The following is a 20,989-nucleotide window of genomic DNA, read 5'->3' as shown; positions in this document are numbered from 1 at the left end:
AGTTTCTCCAATGTTTCAGGCTGCAGGGAATGTAAATATAAGCATAAATGTTTTTGAAAATGTGCCTTTTTTTCTGTGTTTCTATGGCTCATGCATTAGAGTTGGCATGGCTGAAGAATCTGCACTGATTGCTAATTAAAAAGCTGAATATATTAAGGAGTTTCACACTTCCATTTCTTCCTTGGATTGAAACCCTAGCTGTATGAGTGAGTGCTAGTGAAGCTCTAATGGATACAGTCTAATTACTTACCATTTTTGCTTTGACTTAACAGTTCATGAATTACAGTAACCCTGACTGACAGATCATTGCTGATTACTAATTAAATGGCAGAATTCAGTTTTATGCACCTCCAGCTTCTACCCCCACAAAAAGTGACACTCCATATCTTTACAAAAAAAGCGCTTTCTTTCTGCTTGTTTGTTGATATGTAAAAGCTGATGGTCTCTTTTCTCTGGAAAACAAAAAAATTCTTATGGCACGTTTAACAATAGTAGTGGATAAATATATTTCAAAAATAAAGTTACTGCTGTGTTGCTGATAAAGGAGGCTTTGGAGAGAAACTGTTGAAGGCAGTATAACAACTCAGCATGTTTCCTGGCATTCCCATTCTCTTACGGATGGTCTCAGCCCTCATTTACTGAGCACAAAGAGCAATAAGATTTTTAGTTCTTTATCTGCAGGAAAGGACAATTCATTCGCTGCTGTAGGTACTCCCTGAGTCACCCAGATGCTAGAAGAAATGCAGGAGTGGCGTGTCCTACTTTTTCTTTCTTTCATCTGCCTTTTGTATTCTATATATCCAGAGTTTAATCGGGTTCTTGACAGGACTACTACTCTCCTAATCTGTGATATATTTTAATTTGTACTTTTAATCAGTAGAAATGAGCTGTTGAGGTTGGGAGTCCTTGTGACGTCGGTGTCCTTCTAAGTCCTGAGCAGCAGTGAGTAGAGTTATGGAAAGCTGGTAAATAGTGTAACTCTGCTACAACTTTTCTCACTTAATGCCCAGAAACACTCAGTTCTATTCCACACTTTAAATTAAGAATAAGGGCTCATTAAAAGTGCTACAGATCTTTTTCGAAACAGGACGTTCAAAACATTGTAGCCTGACAAACTTTTCTTCGTGCTGATTTCAGTCCCTGCAGTTGTGACAAGAACACACTAAAAATTTAATCCCAAAAAGAACAACTGCACCCCTGAAAAAAACTTAAGCTTCTCTGATCTCTTTCAGTTTGTGAGCACACCTCTTAAGTGTGTGAATATTTTAGTGCATAGTTTATAAAAATCCATCAAAGATAATGCTCAAGAGCAAAGGTCAAAAGAAATAGTATTTTACTTGAGATCTCATCTATCAAAAAGCACAGTGTAAAAATTCTTGGCATATAGGTGATCTTAATGGTCCCTTCTGGACTTAAAATGCATTACAGAGAGAGACCGTGAAGTCATTTTTATAATTTAAAGCTTTATCTTTTATATGCTAGTAATTCTTCCTGTCTGAATACCACTGTTCACCTTAAGCAAAATAGGGATTATGTTACTACTGTGAGATAAAAAAGACTGTGCGTTCTTGTGGTCAATACTCAATAATAAATGTAAAATGTGGCATTCTAATGGGTAGCAGAAAGGTCCCTTTCTCTTTGCTCCCTCTTCTCCCATTTAAAGTATTGAATATAATTGTTATTAATAGCAACCAGAAGAACAGATTTGTACAAAGACAACACTGTGGCAGGGTTGGATAACCAGCCTATCCCAGCTCATCATCACTGAACCACCAGAGTTCAAAATAAGTTAATGTGGAATCCTGAAATTAGGTCTTTTGATGACAAGAGTTCAGAAAACATCTTCTGATACTTGCCTGCATGGTTTTGTGTCTCTCATGGTGATGTGATCTTTAAAAAAAAAAAAGGGGGAAGATTTTTATGAAGGTGTATGGAAATGCAGGGCAGCTGCTTTCAGCAGGCACTTCTGAAACTCCACTGAGACCTACTGTGCCTCGTTATCTACACATACCTGAGACATGTGAGATCTGCCCGCCCTGGTAGTCTTGGTGAATACCAAGATAAAGCTTTCTGCAGCTGACAGCCCACAGGCTGGAAAAATTCCACCGTTTCCTCTCTTTGACTAGGAAATGACTGGGATGACTCAGCTGATGTAGTTAGTGCAGCGAGCGTGACCTTTCCGAAGCAGAGTCCGTATGGAGCTTTTTCGCCTCTACTTTTCCAATTTTCCTTTCCTCAAGAATGACCAGCTTCAAAGAAAAAGTTCACCACTCTAATTGAATATTCTACATATTGAGAGGGGTAAAAATAAACATTCTTCTCGGTTTATTCACGCATAAAGTAGAATTATCCAAGTGTGACATCTGAAGGGAACAACATGATTATACTCTGAAATGAGAACAAAGTTCATCTTGTGCGATTTCGTATTTTTTTCCCCACAGACTTTGAAAGAGGAAAGAGGTGGCAGCATCTTAATACCATTAAAGCTCAAGAAAGCCAGGGCTGGGAGCTCCTGTGTTAACCTTTTTAGTATTCTGCTGGCTAATTGTCTGTCCGTTGCACCTTCTCCTCCCAGGTTAATGGGGTGGTTAACGGGGGAGGACAGGAATGGTTGGCCAGTCATACCACAAAGCAAACTGAAAAGGTCAAAGTAACGAGCTGTATTATTCATGGGCTGTGCTGTGCAGAGGTATCTTGGATCTTGTGTCTTCTCATGATGAATTGCAACAAGAACAAGAAACAACCCAATGTGAAATTGGCTTTTGTGACAATTATTGCAATTCAAATGGAAAAATGTAAAACTGTGGCCTGCTGTTGTTCTGGTTTTTGAGATTAAAGATGTGTGATCACATCTAGCCATTGAATAAGCAGCAGCTTATGTTTCATGGAATCACAGAATTGCCAGAGTTGGAAGGGACCTCTAGAAATCATCTAGTCCAACTCCCTTGCTAAAGCAGGATCTCCTAGAGCACATTACTTAGGGCTGTGTCCAAATGGATCTTGAATATCTCCAGAGAAGGACTCCACAACCTCCCTGGGCAGCCTGTTCCAGTGCTCTGTCACCCTCGCCATAAATAAGTTTTTTCTCATGTTTAAATGGAACTTCCCATGTTCCAGCTTGTTCCTATTGCCCCTCATCCTGTCACAGGGAACTACTGGAAAGAGTCTGGCTCCAGCCTCCTGGCACCCTTTAGATACTTGTAGGCATTAATAAGGTCTTCCCTCAGCCTTATATTCTCCAGCCTTTCCAAAGGGAGATGCTCCAGTCATGTTTATTGCCCTCTGCCAGACTCTCTCCAGTAGTTCCCTGTCTCTCTAGAACTGGGGAGCCCAGAACCGGATGCAGTATTCCAAATGTGGCTTCATCAGGGCAGAGCAGAGAGGGAGAATGACCTCTCTCGACCTACTGGCCATCTAGCCCACACTCCCTTAGTTGCCTAATGAGGATACTTTGAGAGCCAGTGTCAAAAGCCTTGCTGAAGTCAAGGTAGATGACAATCTGCTGCTCTCTCCTCATCCCGCCAACCAGTTATGTTGTCATAGAAGGCTAGCAGGTCCATCAAGCATGATTTAAGGTACCTCTGGAGCCAAGAGGGGGGTTGCTCCCTCCTGGCCTGCCCTCACACAACCTGATACCCAAACTGTTGGCCATGCCCCCCAAGAGCTGCACTGGCAGGAGAGGGGGCTGGGCTACCCCCCTGCTTGGAGCTGCCAGTTCCCGCCAGGCGGCTCCTCCCGGCACCTGTGGCAGCTGCGGCGCTTTCGCCGCCTCAGCCATGGGTGCCAGGCATGATGAGGGGCCACCCCTCTGATTTCACAACTTCTCAGTTGGGCTGTGAATACAATGCAGCATATGTGGATATAGATTCTTCTGATTTTGGCCATGGACTTGGTTATGGAAGTACTGTGTGGCGCCTAATGTTCCTCTTGTGTCTTTTCTATCGATAAACATCGTTAGTCTATAGCTTTCTTATTATGAGTGGTTCTTTTTAAGTGGTGTTTTGTTTAGAGTTGTTAGTATGCCAATTCCTAAGAGGCCACCTAGAATGGACTGGGGGTGCTGGTGAACAGCCAGCTTAGCATGAGCCAGGAGTGTGCCCAGGTGGCCGAGATGGCCAAAAGCGTCCTGGCCTGCATCAGGAACAGCATGGCCAGCAGGAGGAGGGAAGTGACCGTGTCCCTGCTCTCAGCACTGGTGAGGCTGCACCTCGCCTGCTGGGTGCAGCTCCGGGCCCCTCGATGCAGGAAGGACATGGAGGTGCTGGAGCGTGTCCAGAGGAGAGACATCAAGCTGGGGAAGGGTCTAGAGGACAAATAATATGAGGAGTAGCTGAGGGAAATGGGGTTGTTTAGTTTGGAGGAGGCTGAGGGGAGACCTCATTGTGCTCTACAACTACCTGAAAGGAGATTGTAGGGAGGTGGGGTCTGGGGTCTTTTTATCCCACTGTTTTGACAGAATAGCCTTCACAAAGAGTGGAAGTGAAAAGTGTTTGTTAAGACCAAGCTCTGTCTGGTCTATCTTCTCTGAGTCAGAACTAATGTTGTAACCCAGCAATAAAGACATACCTGACTCTGCTTGTGCTCATCATCCCTTCCAGGGCTTAGTACATAAGTTCTGGCATTTACAAGGAAGCAAGGATTGCAACAGCAAGCAAAGCAGAAGAGTTACGAGGCAGTCCTGGGGTAAAGGGTGTTTATTTTTCCCCGTTCCTTAAACTGATGTAGTGTTTTTTGCTTTTCATTGAGTGGTTTCAATTGACATCAGTTGCCTGGGGCCAGTGAACCCAGCTGTCAACAGATAAATCATTTTTGTGACAATAAAATTCTGTGATGGAGGGAAACGAACCCACATAATTCATTTAGATACTAGTCTTGGAAAGAGAAGTGACCTGAAAGTGGAACTCCTGGGCAGTGGTCTCAGATGTGTCCTTTTGATATAAAATAGCCACAGCAACCATGGGCCAGACTATTTTTAGAGTACCCTTAAAAAGGAGGGTGAGGAATGAAGTTTAACTTGTAATAATATTTTCTGAATGAAAGAACCGTGGTATGTCGTCACGCTATAGAAATGGCCAGTTAAGAGGCCAGAGAATCGTTACAATACAGCCTGCAATTTCTACAACAGGCAAGTTAATTCTTAATATATTTTAATTTTTGTAGGTGATGGTAGTGAAGCTCATGCTTTAGAAAATATGCTGCATGCAGCAAGTGTCATGAATCCATCCCCCCTGCCACTTCTTCCCCATTGCCCAGCCAAAGTGTAGAATATTCATGGAGTAAAGTTGACTCTCAACGAGTCCTGAATAAAATACTGTGCAGGTTTGTGCCTGGGAATCTGTGCGTTGCAGATGGGTGTTTTTGGAAAACAGTAAGCCCTTCTCCATGATGGAGGCTCCTTCTCGTTTGCTTTGTGTTGTTTTATAGCTGATTTTATCTCTTGACAATGGCTTTACTTCGTGACTTTCTGGAGGCTAAAGGGCACTGTAGCCAGGTGTTGGCCTAGATGTTTCTGACACCTAACAGATTGATTTGGGCTACGACCTCTCTCTTCCTCCCAGTGGTTTATTGATCTGCAGTGTAAGACAAGTTTTCTGTCTTACCTGGTATCTGGAAAGTGAAAGGTCACACCTTGTCTTGGATCTGGGTCTCTTGCTGAGCTCCACCATGGGACTGGTATAGTTTTCTCGGTGCACTCGGATCAGCTCGTTCGTGTTGCACCCACAACTGTTTTTCAGTGGCAATGTTGCCTCTTTTCTTCTCAGATATCACCAGTTTTCAGTGCATTTTACGTCTCATTCTAGGTGAAAATACTGGATTTTGCATTAAATATTGCAGTATTGTAAGCCAGCTTTCATCAAATTTAGAGCATTTGCTTAAAGCCTCACGATTTACCAAAGTCTGTGTTCCCTGTGACTTGATGATCTGTGGGGAGCTGTCTGATTTAGTGTCTGTCTGCTCATCAAAGATGGATGATTGCCACTATGTATCATAAAACCTCACCTGACAAAACCAACTCTATAGCAAAATAATGCTATCTCCAAAGGGCAATAACTCTTAATTTCTCTGTCCCACGTGTTTAAGAATCTCAAGCTAGCTCAGATTTTCTCAAAAAGATTTCTTTATACTTATTCCATTAACAATGAACAAAGGACTGTCAAAGCTTTTGCCAGTTTTCTCTTAGTGTTCAAAAAACTTTTATGAGAGCCTAGAAAGATGGTCTCTAGCAGCTAAAAATCTGTAGGATTTAGACTCCTATCTGTGATAAGTAAGTAAAGGGAATTAAGTGGCTAAATACCTTTGAGGTCCTGGATTTTAATTAAATCTTAGAGCCAGGAGGTAGAATTTTTCTTTCTATCTTTTGTTTTAAAGTCACCTTTGAAAGACAAAATGTAATGAACTGAGTGCTGGGTTTATAGGATAAGGTTATTTGCGTGCAAAGTAAACATAGTGAACAAGAGGGAAATGCCAGCCTGCATGTGTCAGCTGGGATGGCTGTCAAACATCATCTGATGTCTTGGCTGAAAAGTTGTGTTCCTCTGCTCACTCGCAAGAGGTCTCAGGGGATTTGGGAATCTGTGCTCTCTTGATGACATGGAAGATATGCCTACAGGACTGACTGCTGCCAGGGGGGAGTGTCGATCTGCCAGAGGGTAGGAAGAAGCTGCAGAAGGACCTGGACAAGGCTGGGTTGATGGGCTGAGGCCAACGTCATGAAATTCAACAAGACCAAGTACAGAGTCCTGCACTTTGGCCACAATAACCCCAGGCAGCACTACTGGCTGGGGGAAGAGTGGCTGAAGAGTAGCCCAGCAGAGAGGAACCTGGGAGTACCGGTTGACAGCCGGTTAAACATGAGCCAGCAGTGTGTCCAGGTGGCCCGGAAGGCCAATGGCTTGTATCAGGAATAGTGTGGGCAGCAGGAGTAGGGATGTAATTCTCCCCCTGTACACAGCACTGGTGAAGCCTCACCTCTAGTACTGTGTCCAGTTCTGGGCCCCTCACTTCAAGAAGGATATTGAGGTGCTGGAGAGGGTCCACAGGAGAGCAACGAGGCTGGTGAAGGGACTAGAGGGAAAGTCTTACAGGGATAGGCTGAGGGAGCTGGGGTTGTTTAGCCTGGAGAAGAGGAGTCTCAGGAGGGACCTTCTCACTCTCTTCAACTACCTGAAGAGAGGCTGGAGTCAGATGAGGGCTGGGCTCTTTTTCCAGGCAACCAGGAACAAGACGAGAGGGCTCAAGCTGCCTCAAGCTGCTCCAGGGGAGGTTTAGGTTGGATATTAGGAAGTACTTCCTCACAGAGAGGGTGATTAGACATTGGAATGGACTCCCTAGGGAGGTGGTGAAGGCACCATCCCAGGATGTGTTCAGGAAAAGGCTGGATGTGGCACTTAGTGCCTTGGTCTAGCCGATGTGATGGTGTTGGTCATAGGCTGGACTTGATTATCTTAAAGGTCTTTTCCAGCCTTGGTGATTCTGTGATTCAGGGGAGTGCTATGCTTCACATCCTTAACCATGGGAAGCAGCTGAGGTCCCTTTTTTTTTTTTTTTTTTCTTTTCTTTCTTTCTTGTAGTTGCTACGGCTGTAAGGTGCAGGATGGCACTTTTCACCCACAAATTGTACCAATATCCATAGTGTAAAGCACGAATCTGGAAAGAAGGCGACTTGAGGCTGAATTCCTCTTAGCTGAGGATGGAGGGATCCCTGTTTTCCATGCTTCTTGGGTGATAATCAAACCAGAAGGATCTTGTAGAATTTGGATGCAGAATATTCTCAGAGCAGAAAGTACAAGCCTCTCTTTGGCTGGGTGTTGCTATTTAAATAAACAAGGCAATTTAAAATAAGCCTTTCGCAGACATTTATTCCACACACTTAACACTAACAAAGTGCAGGAGTGTCTTGCTAAAGATACCCTGCAGGGAGGGGAAGGCTCATTACATAGAAAAGTGGCTCTTCTTGACCTACCTACCAAACATGTAGTGTTAATTTTCTTGTTTGCTGTGTGGCTATGTCTTCAGAGCTGGTAAGGGACAGTATTGCATTTTCAAGGCTCTAATGTTGCTCTGTGAGTCCTCTTCATTTTCATTTATTCCATCTTATCTATTCCCAGCGTTTTGTTCTCTAAGTAATCGACTTCTGCTTGGTATAAGTAGTCTTCAATTAGTCCACTCTGCAATGAGAAAGAAGTGGTGTCAGAAGCATGTCCCTTTCCTTCTATAAAAACTTAAAAAACTTCTGCAATTAGTTTATTTCAAAGCTAATTGTCATTAGAAAGAAAAATACGTGAAGGCATCTCTCATACCATTGGCTGGAGTAGTGGTACCTGATTTTGTCATTTATTTTTTTTTTTTGGTCCCTTTCCATTTGGATTCAATTACTTTACTGCTGTGGAATAGACTCTTTCATTGAAATCTGTACATTGAAAACAGGAATTTATCACAACTCTGTCTTTAAATGGCACTGGAAAACAGCCACTTTAAAAGGAAGGGATGATGAGGAAATTAATCTCAGGCAAGGTTTTCTTGATAAGGAAAGAGAACAGAGGCTTCTGGCATTTATATGCCAAAAATCAACAAAAGGAGAAAAATGAGTATTCCACATTGCCATGGCAAGAACCATTTTTCTATTAAATTAAAATGAAGTTCTGAATAAATGTTTTCCCATGAGTATAATACATTAAAGAATATAGCAAAAGAATAGATGACCACAGTGTACCCCCAAATAAAAACGTAATTATTCTAATAAAGAGTACATTCAAAGAGACACGACTTCCTTGCAGAGGTGATTTCAAAACAATAAAAAATATAGATTAATAGTACTGTGCACAGGTTTTCTGTAAATACCAGGCATTAATAATTTTATGGCTCTCTTTGCCCATACTTTACCTTTTTTCATGCCTTTTGTCAGCTTTTGCGATACGCAGCGTTTCTGTAAGGTGAAGATGAGAATCATCTCCCTTCACACTGAGTTATCCTCAAGACCTAGACCCTATGCAATGTGAGGATTCAAAGAATCAATCTTCCAATTGCATTTTAAGCTGTAATATTTAAAAAAAAAAAGAAGAAAAAAAAAAGTCCCAATCGATCATCCTGACAGGTGTTCAGCAGAGCGTTGCTGCTGCGGGCACGACACAGAAGAGCTGACTGTGAATTAACCTGAGCATGGCTTCCTATTGTATTTATTAATATATTGAGCTGTTCCTAAAGTGCTCCTCAGCCCTGAAGGTGAAGCTGTGTCGTGTGCACTGGCCATGGTTTGTGTTGCTGAGGGAGGTGTGTGAGAGAGAGGCAATAAGGTGAGCAGCACAGTTTGTGGATGGTTAGTTCTGCCTCTCTGGGGTGCTGAGGGCACAAGCAAGGTGTTTGGGAGAGGAGCTCTGCCTCCTCCTCTCTGTGAAGTTTGCAGGGGTGACATTTGCAGTAGATGAGCTTTGCATGTGTGATGCCATGGAAAAGTTTTCTGCCACACAGGTGAACCTTGCTGGGTGCTTGCTCCTGGGCTTCTGCTCCTCCTTTGCCAGGAGATACCTTGCAACAGGAACATGAGGAGGCTGGGGCTCTCTGAAGACTTACAGACCAGCTCTGTTGTGATGTGTTTATGGTATAAACATGCAGAGGATTATAGAAAAGAATCGTTATGCTAGCCTCAGTTTTAAGATGCTGAAGTAAAAGCCTAAGAAATTATTGGTCTGGTCAAAAGTACATGGGAAGTCTCAGAAAGACTAATCACATAGTGCCAAGTTCCAGTCTGGGGGATTAGCCATATTAAAAAAAGAGCAACAAGCCCCTAAGACTCTTCTGCAGCAGAGCAAATTAAACTGTCTACTTAATTTTCTTCTGCAGTTAAAAACTAATCTTTTCTGGTTTGGGGGTAGTGTTTGCATCTGGGTGAGCACTAAGTATGGTAAGAGGAAGGGAAACAGGTCCTGGGTAACAGGTAGGCTGTGGGGTGAGGGTGAAGGGGGCACCAGAAAAGCAGGAATTGTTCCAGCAACTCCTTTAGGACCATCCAGCATTGCCTGCACTGGTGATGCCACCAGACAGCCCCAGTGAAATGATCTTCCTACCTTGAACCATGGCTCGGCTGCTTGTGTGCTTTTCGTTTTTATAGAATGCCTGTCAGCTCCAGCCTCCAAAATAAGTTCTAATATGGAATATCAGAGGTGGAAATAATAGTTGCTTACATAATTGCAATGTTACTGACACAGCTGATGAGCTGATGATGTTATTTGCACAGCAGTGATGACATTCAAACCCTCACCAAGTTACAATTACACTGTATGCTCTGAGCCCTGGCATGATTTAAATTACCGTACCAACACAATGAAAATACGGTCTCTTGACAAGATAAAGAGGTGAGGAATGGCTTAAAAATCTCTTTTTGGTGGCTGCAGTGTTCAGTAGTGCTTATTCATGGCTTTTTAGCTTGCACATTTCATTTTAAGAAAGTAAATTGGAAGCATTACCTTCTGCCTTTTTGCCTTGATTTAAAACCTCCCTGTGCCCGCTCTGCTGCTGCCTGACTGTGGGGAGCCACCTTCAGGGCTCTCATCAGGAAATGCAAATTTTTAAAATCAATAACTTCACTTTCCCCCCCCCCCCCCTCTCCTTTATAACTGTTTAAAAGGGAATCTGTGTGGAGGGGGGGTAGGTAGAAGGGCATAGTTTGTAAGCACCTCATATGTGCTTGATCTTAGAGCTGCAGCTGTTGTAGGGATGTGGATTTGGGAAAAGACTGAGGATTTATTCCCAAACAGAGCAATAACTGGCCACAGACTGACACTGAGACTGAATCCTAGGGTTATATAGCTGAACCCTGAAGCCACTCTATAGGCTGAAGCAGCACTGAAGCCCAAGTGAAGGGCTCTGCAGGACTGGGCTTCAACCTATTTTTAATCTTCCACTGCTATGACATCTTACTTTCAAGATATCCTGAACTTCTGCCTCCCCAGTTACTCCCAGCGGTGCAGTGACAATGTTTGTACTTTGAGTCAATAGGTAGAATGAAGATCAAATGGAAAGAGGAAAGAAACAGAAACAAAAGATGTCTTTAAAGCAAACTACATGCTTAATCCACAGCACATCCATGTGGTGCCTATAGGTGCTTTGGGATGAAAGTAAGCAAAGAAGTGTAGGGGCTTGGGGACAGAAAATTGAAAATGAGCCAGGTACTCCGTAGAGTTTATTTTGTGCTCTTACTTTAATATTGCTTTTGTTTGACATTGCCCCAAAATTCTCCTTTGTACTTCAAATTCTTGCTTTGATGGTATGTTGTGGAAGATATCAGTGGTGGAAACTGTTGATTTGGGGAGGGGCAGAATAACAAGCAATGGAGTTAACACCAAAAAACCACCTGGGCTTCTGTGAGAGTACAGATATATAGTGTTGGTGTTTCAACTCTCTGCCTTCAGTTTTGTACCCATGAGTGCACAAAGAGGAGTCAAAGCAATGGGGTGATGCTGGGTCTGTGTGTCTATGCTAAGGAGAGTTTAGGAGAGACATATCTCTTGGCTGATGCCTGAATGAAAATGAGAAACAGGACAAGAAAATCAGACTTGTTGGTCCCACCTGAAGGAAATGACACTATTTTTTAAGACAGAGGAATGAATGGGAAGGACGAAGCCTCTGTGTGTGTCCTCACACCAAGAGGCTGCTGGCCTTGATGGCACAGCTTTTGCTGTGCTGCTGAGACACCAGCATAGAGCTGCAGCACTGACAGGCCACTTCTCAAAAGTAATTCTGCTCTTTTATTCTCATAGAAAATCCAGTAAATGCATGAGGTTGTGTCTGCTTCTCCTCAGTGCCACACATCGAGGCATTTTTACAGTGACACAGAGTGAGAAGGTGAAAAACATAATTAGTGCAGCAGAAGTACCTGGATGGAGTCAATTAGTCTGCTCTGAATTCCAGCTCTGAGTTTGCTGGGAGAGGAAAATTATCTGTGGCACATGTGAATACTGAGGTGATCAGCTCATTCTTAGCTGAAGCAGTTTTACATCATTCTCTAATGTTGGGCAGAAGCTGTAAGTGCTTATGGTTTTGGTACACTTCTGCAACCCAGTGTGTGCAATGAGAGCACCCAGCTCTTTGGGTGACAGGCAGTGCAGCAGGATCAGCTGGAGGGATAGGATCTAATCAGGTGAGGCAATATATGGTTTCCCCTTGGCTTAGGATTTGACTCAGACCTACAAAAGTTTTTGAAAAGGACATTATGTAGATCCACACAAAGATAAGGAACAATCGAGGCCTTCTTTGGAGCATATAAAAATCTTTCTAGTCTTGCCCCTTTGTACATGTTGTCCAGTGATGGATAAAGGGGAGAGACTCTCTGCTGTGAGTGTTCTGCCTTGCTCTCTGGATGTCACCCTGGTGGCATGGAGGGACGTGTAAGCAGCACTTGCTGTCTGCAGCTGAATTCTAATCATGGGGAGATTCCAGTGTAAGGAACCTCTGGAGGTCATCTAGACCAACCTCCTCCTCAGAGCAGGGATTTGTGGGAAGTTCACATCTCCTTTTCTGAAAAACTTGCTGTCTTCCTGGTAATGCCCTATCAGTCACTTGTTAACTTGCCTGAATGGGTCTGGTTTTGCCCTGAAATACCACAATGCAAGTGTATTCTTTGTCCTTCCTATGCCCTCACGAGGATAAGACATCCCTCATCTGGTTCCCAAGTGCATGGCATGTAGCAGCTACGATGAGGGAACACTGCAATACTATTCATCATTCAGCCTGGCTTTGTCCAAGTCCTGATGGGCCACAGATGTCACAAAACTTGTCAACCTTTGCTGCAAGGGGGCTGTTCCAAGGACCAGATGTCTGTGTTTGATGGCTTACTGATGGTCCAAAGAAAGCTTTGTGGCTTATCCAAAAAAATGGGGAGCTATTCTAGTCACCAGCTAACTTGAAAGCACGTCTTTTAAATGATTGGCATGATTATGAACACAAATACAAAATGTCAGTTGTAGTACCTGCTAAAGAGTTTAGAATGAAATGAGAAAGAGCCAGGATCCCATTGGGATAAACTCATTTAGAAAAATAACTCTGTTTAGAAGAAACTGTAGATGCAGTAGCAGTGAGCAGCCTCTGTAAACTGTACAATTGTAAAGATCCATCTCGCAGAGACGTGTGTATGGATTGTCTATAATGCCTAAACATCCCAACTTCCTAAATCCCAATACAAGTCGGAGGAGTCACTCTCAAATAAGAAGCAGGTGCTTTTGAAAATACATGCAGGAGCTATAAGTAACTTGTAATGGCAAAAAGGATCTTCTGGCATGCAGAATCTATTTTTATTCCTTGGGAGCTGTTAGTAATAGAAGGCAAATGAGCTGCTTTTAAACATGAAGTACCTCTCAACATTTTCCTTAGTCTCCCAGAGATACTTCCTAAAGCATTCCTTGGAGTGAACATAACCAACGAAACGGTACTTGAAGGGCATATGAGTAGGTAGGGATGGCTGTATAGAGTAAGGAGGAAAAGGTGAGCATATGCTTTAGAAAAGCTATTGATACTTTAATAAAAATGAAACCCTAATCTGTACCTTCCGTTAAGGTTAGTTAGAAAAAAGGTTGCTCAGTGTCTGGAAAAAAATCAAACATGATTTTACTGTTTGTGTGTTAAGAGAAGCCTACTGGAGCTGTGATGGTGGCTTTGGAACTGAGCAGGCTTGCACGGTAGTGCCCGATCTGAACTGCCACGAACTGGCAGTTTGTCTGGCAGTGTAACCCACTGACTGCACAACCCCGGCCTTGGAGCCGCTTCTAGAAATGTTCATAGGTTCAGATGCTGATGCCAAGGATAAATACGTTGTTCCTCGTGCTGTGTTTTTGTATTTCCACGTGCCTTGTTCCTGTGCTCTGCCTTTCTTTACCAAGAGCAGCCTGACAGGCAGCGCCGCTGAGCGTTTCCATCCTGCAGCAATGAGCTCAGGGACACACAGAAACCCAGAGTTTGCCAGTAGGTTCTCAGCACACTAGCAAAGCTCCAGTGCTGAAAGATGATGGAGGAAAAAGTTTTTGCTGATGAAGAACTGACTAGAAATAACACTGATGATGGTAATGAATTACCTTTATTAAGTACTTTACAACTCGGATAGCTCTTTTGTAGTTGGCAAGATCTCCTGAAATCACAGCCCTGCACAGTGTTTACTATGAGCAGTCTTGTTGGCTCATGCTGTTTTTCACAGCAGTAACAATACCTGTAGCAAGTGTTTATAGGGCTGGAGACCTTCTCTGGTAGGGGGCAGCAGGTAAGCAGACTGCTCATTTGTAACTGACAGTGTGACTAGTAAGGGCTAGGGAAATGTTTATCTAAATCCTTGAGTGAGGAATGTTATTGCCCAGAATTGTCTGTGATTTAACTGCCAGGCAGCTCCAACCAGCTACATTATTCCAGTTTTTAGGACATTTACTGCTCACTTGCTAGATTTGCTGCTATTTGAAATTATTCCAATAACTTATTGCACCTATAGCTTGGTGGAATAGACGAAGGCCTTTCTCATCACACAGCACTCTTTCCCAATTATATTAGCAGTGTTTTGTGTGAGGACCCAAGAGTTATAGGTGTAGATGATATCTGTTAATAGAAACTGATTTAGCTGGGAAAAAAAACATGTTTTTATGTACAAAAACTTTCCCTCTGGTGTGGAACAGCAAACTTGAAACTTCCTGCATCTACCTCAGATTTGAATAAAACCTTCTAAGCCTGAAAGGTCACTGTTTCTTAGTAGCCCCAGCCTCTGTTTTGATGTTGCATTGCTGGTTTAGCTGTGATCAGCAGGTAGAGCTGTTCAGTGCATGGTCACTAAGTAGCTCAGCATTATGGGTGGGAAATGGATAGGATGCAGTTGTTTTTCCCAATGTAGCTGAGGGCCACATAGACATCTGCCTGGGGTTCCTTTTCTTTTCTTGTGTGAGACACAAAGAACCAGAGACTTATAAGGGCAGGAATTGATTTTAGGGACCAGGAGTATTGATAACTCATGAAATCCCATTGTCACCTCTCTTACACAAAGAGCTCCTTGAATGCTCTTCACACTTTCATTGTCCTTACAGTGAGGCTGAACTTGTTAATGGGACTCTCTGGGTGCCTACATCTCCTTTGTATCCCCTCAGACTCAACGGGGCAGATCTCACTTTCTGTTCACGTTCTCTCCTAACTTCCTCTGCCTGGTCTGAAAACTTCCCTCTGTGCCAGGTTGGAAACCTCTGCTGTAGTTTCTTCTGCCTCTCGAGGCTGTCGCTGGTTCTGAGTTAATCCTTTCGGGAATGTCTTAGTAAGTTTCTGCTAATCTTAGCATGAAGCCAATCTTTGGCCAACTCTTACAAAATTTCTGTGTTTCTACCTGGTTGCTCTGCCCTTTATTTCCTCCACTCTGTCTACCTGAATCAGTGCCACTGGCATTTTCCTTTTGCATTTGCACTTTTCTGAATTCATCACACATAAGATGTTACACATTAGACTTGCACTCCTGTTCCAGAAAATGTGCTTTTCCTGTCCTTTCCCCTCTTTTGCTTTCTCCCTCCCTTTTCACAGTGCGTCCATGCACTTGTGAAACATGTGGCTGCATCACTGTCCCACGATGAGAATGAACCAGGAGTCAATTTTCTTCTGTTAGTTCACAAATAGCCAAGTTGTCTCAAAAGAGTGCATCAAAATGCACCAACTTCTGAAGCCCGTGTGTTCTGAGGACAAGCACAGTTCCCAGTGGCTCTGGCATGGGTTTGGATGACTTTACAAGATGCCACAAAGTCCCATCCATCACCTCACTGTCGTGGTGGCCACACAGTGCTATTCAGCAACACGTCCACTTTCCATCAACACGCAATGAATCTCCCTTGTTGCTCCTCTGGCTGACCAAAAGCCTAGCAACTCCATGGCCCTCTTCCATGGCTTGATTTTCAATTAAGAAATAATGTCAGTGGAAGAGCACAGTTCATCAGATAGTGTTCCCCTGCTGCTGCAGGAGGCAGAGAAGTAGTAAGCAGAGGTCAACTGCTGAAAATCTATGTGTCTGGCTAAAAGATATATAATATGATGAGCTAATTTTACTTCATTTCGTATTCACATATATTAGTGCAGCTCTTGTTATATGCTTATCCTTATATAAGTTACATCTGTTCTTTTATTCGCTCGTCCATGTTTGCTCTGCTTTCAGATTTATGAAACAGGCATTCCACTGAGCTCAGCAAATGATGGGCATAATAACTTATCTAAATTGCAAAGTATGCGATGCCCTTGAGGTAAACTCAGATGTGAAGGTTTTATGAAGTGTCTCACATGTGGAAGTGTAGGGAAGTGTTTATTTGCCAGCTCCTGTCTATCCTTTGGCTGTTCAAATGATGTTAAGAGGATCCTGTGAAACTGCTATGAAAGCCTAGGGGCTAGCTGGAGAAGCAGAACTACATTATTATCTTCATGGGGGAAGCAGAGCCATTCTGGCACTGGCACTTATTTGGCTCTCCTCTCTTTGGATGTCAAAAGTTTCTGGTTGATAGGCCCTAAAGTATCTATTTATTTAAAGAAATGCCTCTCACTGTAACAATATTGTGAGGCTTTATTAATGATTTTATTCTTATGAGATAGGAAAGTAATATGTTTTTATTTCTTTTTTCTTTTTTTTTTTTTTTCCTCTTGAAAGACTGCAGAGAATCAAAGGCTGTGTAGAGGAACAGGGGGGCGTTCTTGCTGGTTTATGTGTCTGAGAGACTGTAACCCCTCTGCCTATCTATAGCTGCTGTAGAGTCCTGCAGTAGCCATCCAGAGACCTGGTTTCTTGAGTTACTCAGGGCCAAACTCTACTGCTAGTCCCAGCAGTCTTGTTCACATCAGATTTCACTTAGATCATATAGAACTCTGTCAGTTACTAAGCTAGTCAATAATGACCAGACTTGGCCCAAACTTGCTTAAGACACAGTGGCTGGACATGGTTGAATTCTCAGGTTAGTTCCCCTCAATCTCTCTGGGAGGTTTCCTGATCATTGTTGCTGATCCTTGTGTACTGGAGGTTATTGATCTGATGGCTGGGATAGGTTGGTCTTTTAAAAAATAAGAAATTCAAATGTAATTTGAATTAAGAAGAGAATCTACTCCTCAAAATCCAGTAAGCAAAAATACATTTGTGCCTCTCTTCACCCGTGAACACTTAAACTCCTTTAAAAGAGGAGGTTTGATGATCTTTCCCATAGTTTTTCCTATTAACTACTTCGGGAAGGCTTCCCATTCATAAGGGTGGCTCCAGAGAAGTCCATTCTCATGAAATGCTGACCATGTGAAACTTAAGTACATTCACAAGTAAACCTATAACACAATTTGGACAGTGCCAGTAACCATAAAAAACTTCCAAAGCCCTAGTATGGTGCCTTGAATCCTCTGTGAGCCCAACAGCCTGGACACCAGCAAGTTCTATTTGGGATTTTCTGATAAGTATAAAAAGAGGTGAGGCAGTAAATTGTTATTATTATTTTTTTTTTTTTAGGAAGGTGTTCCTGATGTAGAGAGGGACTCAGTCCCTCTGTTAATTGCTTGGAAGGTCTTAGACCCAGATGTCTGTTTCTCCAAATTGCTAGCACAAAGCTCACATTTTATCCAGGGGTCTGTAAGGAAAAGTGTTGGTAAAATCCTGGAGAATGGGGATTTGGGGAGATTGTCCCAGCCCATTTTTCCTGCCTCTGAAGCATTCTTCAGGGATACCTAGTCTGTGGCCAAAGCCTCTGCAGGAGAATATTTCTTAATCTCCCAAGGTAATCTGGGTCATCTCTCCTTGTGGCTGGAGAGTCTGTAGCCTGGTAATGCTGAGAAAGGTATCTTCTGTGCAGTGGTGTTCTCTTTTCTCCAGCTAATTATGAGGTCATTTTTCATTTCTTTGTATTTAAAGCTTCCAAAAACAATTAGCCCAGTTGATTAATTAGTTCGCTTAAAAACATAAATTTCTCAATGAATTGGATGAGCAGCACAGCACCCACAACACTTGAAGCTATTGCTGCTTCATCACTCCTGTACATTCAAAATTGCCCAGATAAAATTCAAACTAATTTGATAAGCCCTCCACTGTGACAAAAGGAGAAGTGTTTGGGTGTCAGGCTTTGTGCCCTTCGATGTCAGATTTCAGGCTGAATGAATTTTTTTATGGCTGATTCCAGACTATAAACCTCTGCAGACAGTGGTTTGTAATGGCAATTCTGACAGACCCTTTAACCATTTGGAAAACAGGCACTGCTGTAATTCTGCTGCATTAGAGAGAAAAAAAAAATAAAAAATGAGTTCTTTCATTAGGTGCAACAGCTGTTTCTATTGCAAAAGCCAAACTTGACTGGTGGTAGCATAGCTGTCAGCTTTTCAGAGTTTTGCATTTATAGCTGATTGTATAAACTCCTTTATGTTCTTTTTTTGCTTTCCAATGTATGTAAATTAATTCAACAGCACAAATACAAATAAGTACCTTGTAACTATGTGTGAAGGTTCTTTGTAGGCTTCTAACAATCGCCATCATGTGATGAGCAAACTGAGAAATACTGGACTTTTCCAAATGGTTCCAGCACAAGTGACATTCTGTAATCCACACCACATTGACTTTTAATCACCAGATTTAATCCTCCTCCTTAGCAATGTATTACAATTATTTAACCTAGCATAACTTTCTTAGTTAGAGCTGATTTAAAACCCCCCCAAAAAACGCCATCCCAGCTTCCTGAGTGTTTTCCTGTCTCCTCTGTTACAAAAGATTTTATTTTCTAAGAGTATGCTGAATATACTGAAATTAACTTTTGGGGGAAAGTACAAAAGAAAGGAAGTATTTGATGATGTTTTAAATTAGTACTTAGATATCTGTGCACTTGGTCTAGCTTTCAGCCACCATCCCCTCAGCAGCCTCTGAACTGTGTCTGTTTGGAGTTGTGAAAGTCAGGCTGGCTATTCAAACACCTAACTGTGCATTAAAATCCAGACTTCCGCAAAAAAATTTGGAAAACTGTCTTTGATATTTAAGTCTAATGTCTGAAAATGGAAGGGATAAGTGCTAGTGAAGTACAGAGATAAAGGCTACTTGTAAATATGTCGTTGACTCTTTGCATTCATCTTATCAATATTTACTATATATGGCAGGAAATATGTCTGTACTTGTATATATTTATATAACTACATATCACATGTAGCATTTGTGTTACAAAAGATTCTCATGGGATCTGTAGGAAGGTGTGAGAAATTTAGAGACTATCCTGGTGCAATGTAAAAATAGTATGAATATTTATCCTTTGTTTTGCCTCAGGAGCATTTGAAAGAGATGAAATCCAGCCTATAATTTTGGGCGTTTAGGTTCTGGTTACTTTCTGAAAACATTCTGTACTTGGAAAACCTTTTATGAAGAGCCACAGATCTGACAGCTAATGGTGGCAATACACCTACACAGGCTCTCAGAGGATGTGCCTTCTGAAATTTTAATTCAAATCACTTGGATATATGGACTCTGAAAGTACCTTAACCCTCCACCCCTGTGATTTTTGTTTTAGACATCTGTCTTATTTGTTTATCCTGGTCACACTGGCTCATGGCAACCAGGGTTTGGGTGTTCAGTATCTTCCCTGAGATCTGACTGTAAACCCTAAATCCAAACAGGGACAATTTCCAGTCCCACCAGTGCAGAAATTCAAACCTTTTGTTCTCCAGCTGCAACTCAGAGGGAGTGCGATTCTCTCTGGTATCTGATGAAGCCATAAGACATAGGGTAAGAACAGTGCTTTGAACCATGAGCAGCATTTTCCTTCCTAGTGATATGTTGCTCTCCTTTTCCTCCATGGTATTGAATGCCCAGAGCTGTGATTTGCTCTGGTTTGAAAAGCTTTGTCAGAATGTAAGATGCTCCTGTTTCAGCCTGGCCTATGGTTCGTGATGTCAGGTCTCTATACAGAGAACCAACATAAGGCTCCCTGCTTTTCACAAATGAAATTTGAGAACTGAACTGACCAGTTGATGTGCAGAGACTCCAGAGAGGCATTTGCGTCTTTTACCTCTTGCACCACCAAAGCCTCATTTGAGCTCCACTAAGAGACCTAATTTGTTGGGCTGACTCTTATTCCCTAACAAGTCCCCCCTCCACACCCAATTAGTGCAGCACCCCATATGACAAGGATGGAAGAGAAGTATAATTATCAGCCAAAAATAACCTATTCAGTTTTGTTTGTTTGTTTCTCATTAGATGACCACACAAAGTTATCAACACAGACAAAGATCAACTGTAGTGGCTAAAGCAAATAATAAATATGTATTTCTGGCTAGTGCCCGAGTACTAACAGGGTGCTAGGCACAGAGTCAGGTTTCAAATGGCACCTACTTCCTTTTCTACCTTCTGCACAGATATGACTCAGGTGGACATTTACTCCCCAAGGAACAATATCCTCCACTGCCCTTTGCTACAGGTTTTTACCTTCTGAATTCTATTCCATGCACGTTCTCCATCACATCTTCCTTCAAGGGTGTCCACGGCATCTGCCATTAGCGACTGCAGCTGTGGCACCAAGATAAAAATTATCAGTGTGGAATTCACACAGAAATAACTTTTCTAAATACACAGATTAAAACCTAATTAAAAAATCATTTGTACACTGATGATTTTATTACTCATCTTTCACACAATAAGCACTGCCACCTCATCTTTGCTTCAGCAATTGCACTGTATTATTGTGGATATAAAGTACTTGACAATGGGAAAAAATCTTTTGGAAAATTTGTATTTAAGCCTGTAAGTTTTAATGCAGTAAATGTTTATACCTAGTAAAGGAAGACTTGGACTTTAAAGAAGAAAGGATCCTTCATTCTTTAGCTGTCTGGGATTTTCTGTCGTACATGAATGCTTTTTAGTATTTTCTCCCAAGGCTAATGTATCATAATTTAAGGCAGCACGTAAAACCTCACAAGAGGACGACCCTAAAGCAGAGATGCTTTTACTGTAGCTGGAAGTATCTAGCTCATTTTCCCTGCTTTTACTATCCTTTTTCTT

The 20,989-nt window shown here is 42.3% G+C and overlaps 1 protein-coding gene across 1 annotated transcript in view; it reads right to left on the bottom strand.

Moving 5' to 3' along the window:
- Positions 1–8,042: 8,042 nt before the first annotated feature.
- SPATA16 (spermatogenesis associated 16) overlaps positions 8,043–20,989 on the bottom strand; it is a 206,992-nt gene continuing 194,045 nt past the window's right edge. Inside the window, 2 exon segments of the mRNA XM_051626587.1 lie at positions 8,043–8,168; positions 20,417–20,497. Coding sequence (XP_051482547.1) covers positions 8,043–8,168; positions 20,417–20,497 — 207 coding nt within the window.

The sequence above is a fragment of the Apus apus genome, chromosome 8 (genome assembly GCF_020740795.1).
Source record: "Apus apus isolate bApuApu2 chromosome 8, bApuApu2.pri.cur, whole genome shotgun sequence".
Classification (NCBI taxonomy): domain Eukaryota; kingdom Metazoa; phylum Chordata; class Aves; order Apodiformes; family Apodidae; genus Apus; species Apus apus.
This window is presented reverse-complemented; position numbering and strand designations above follow the sequence as displayed.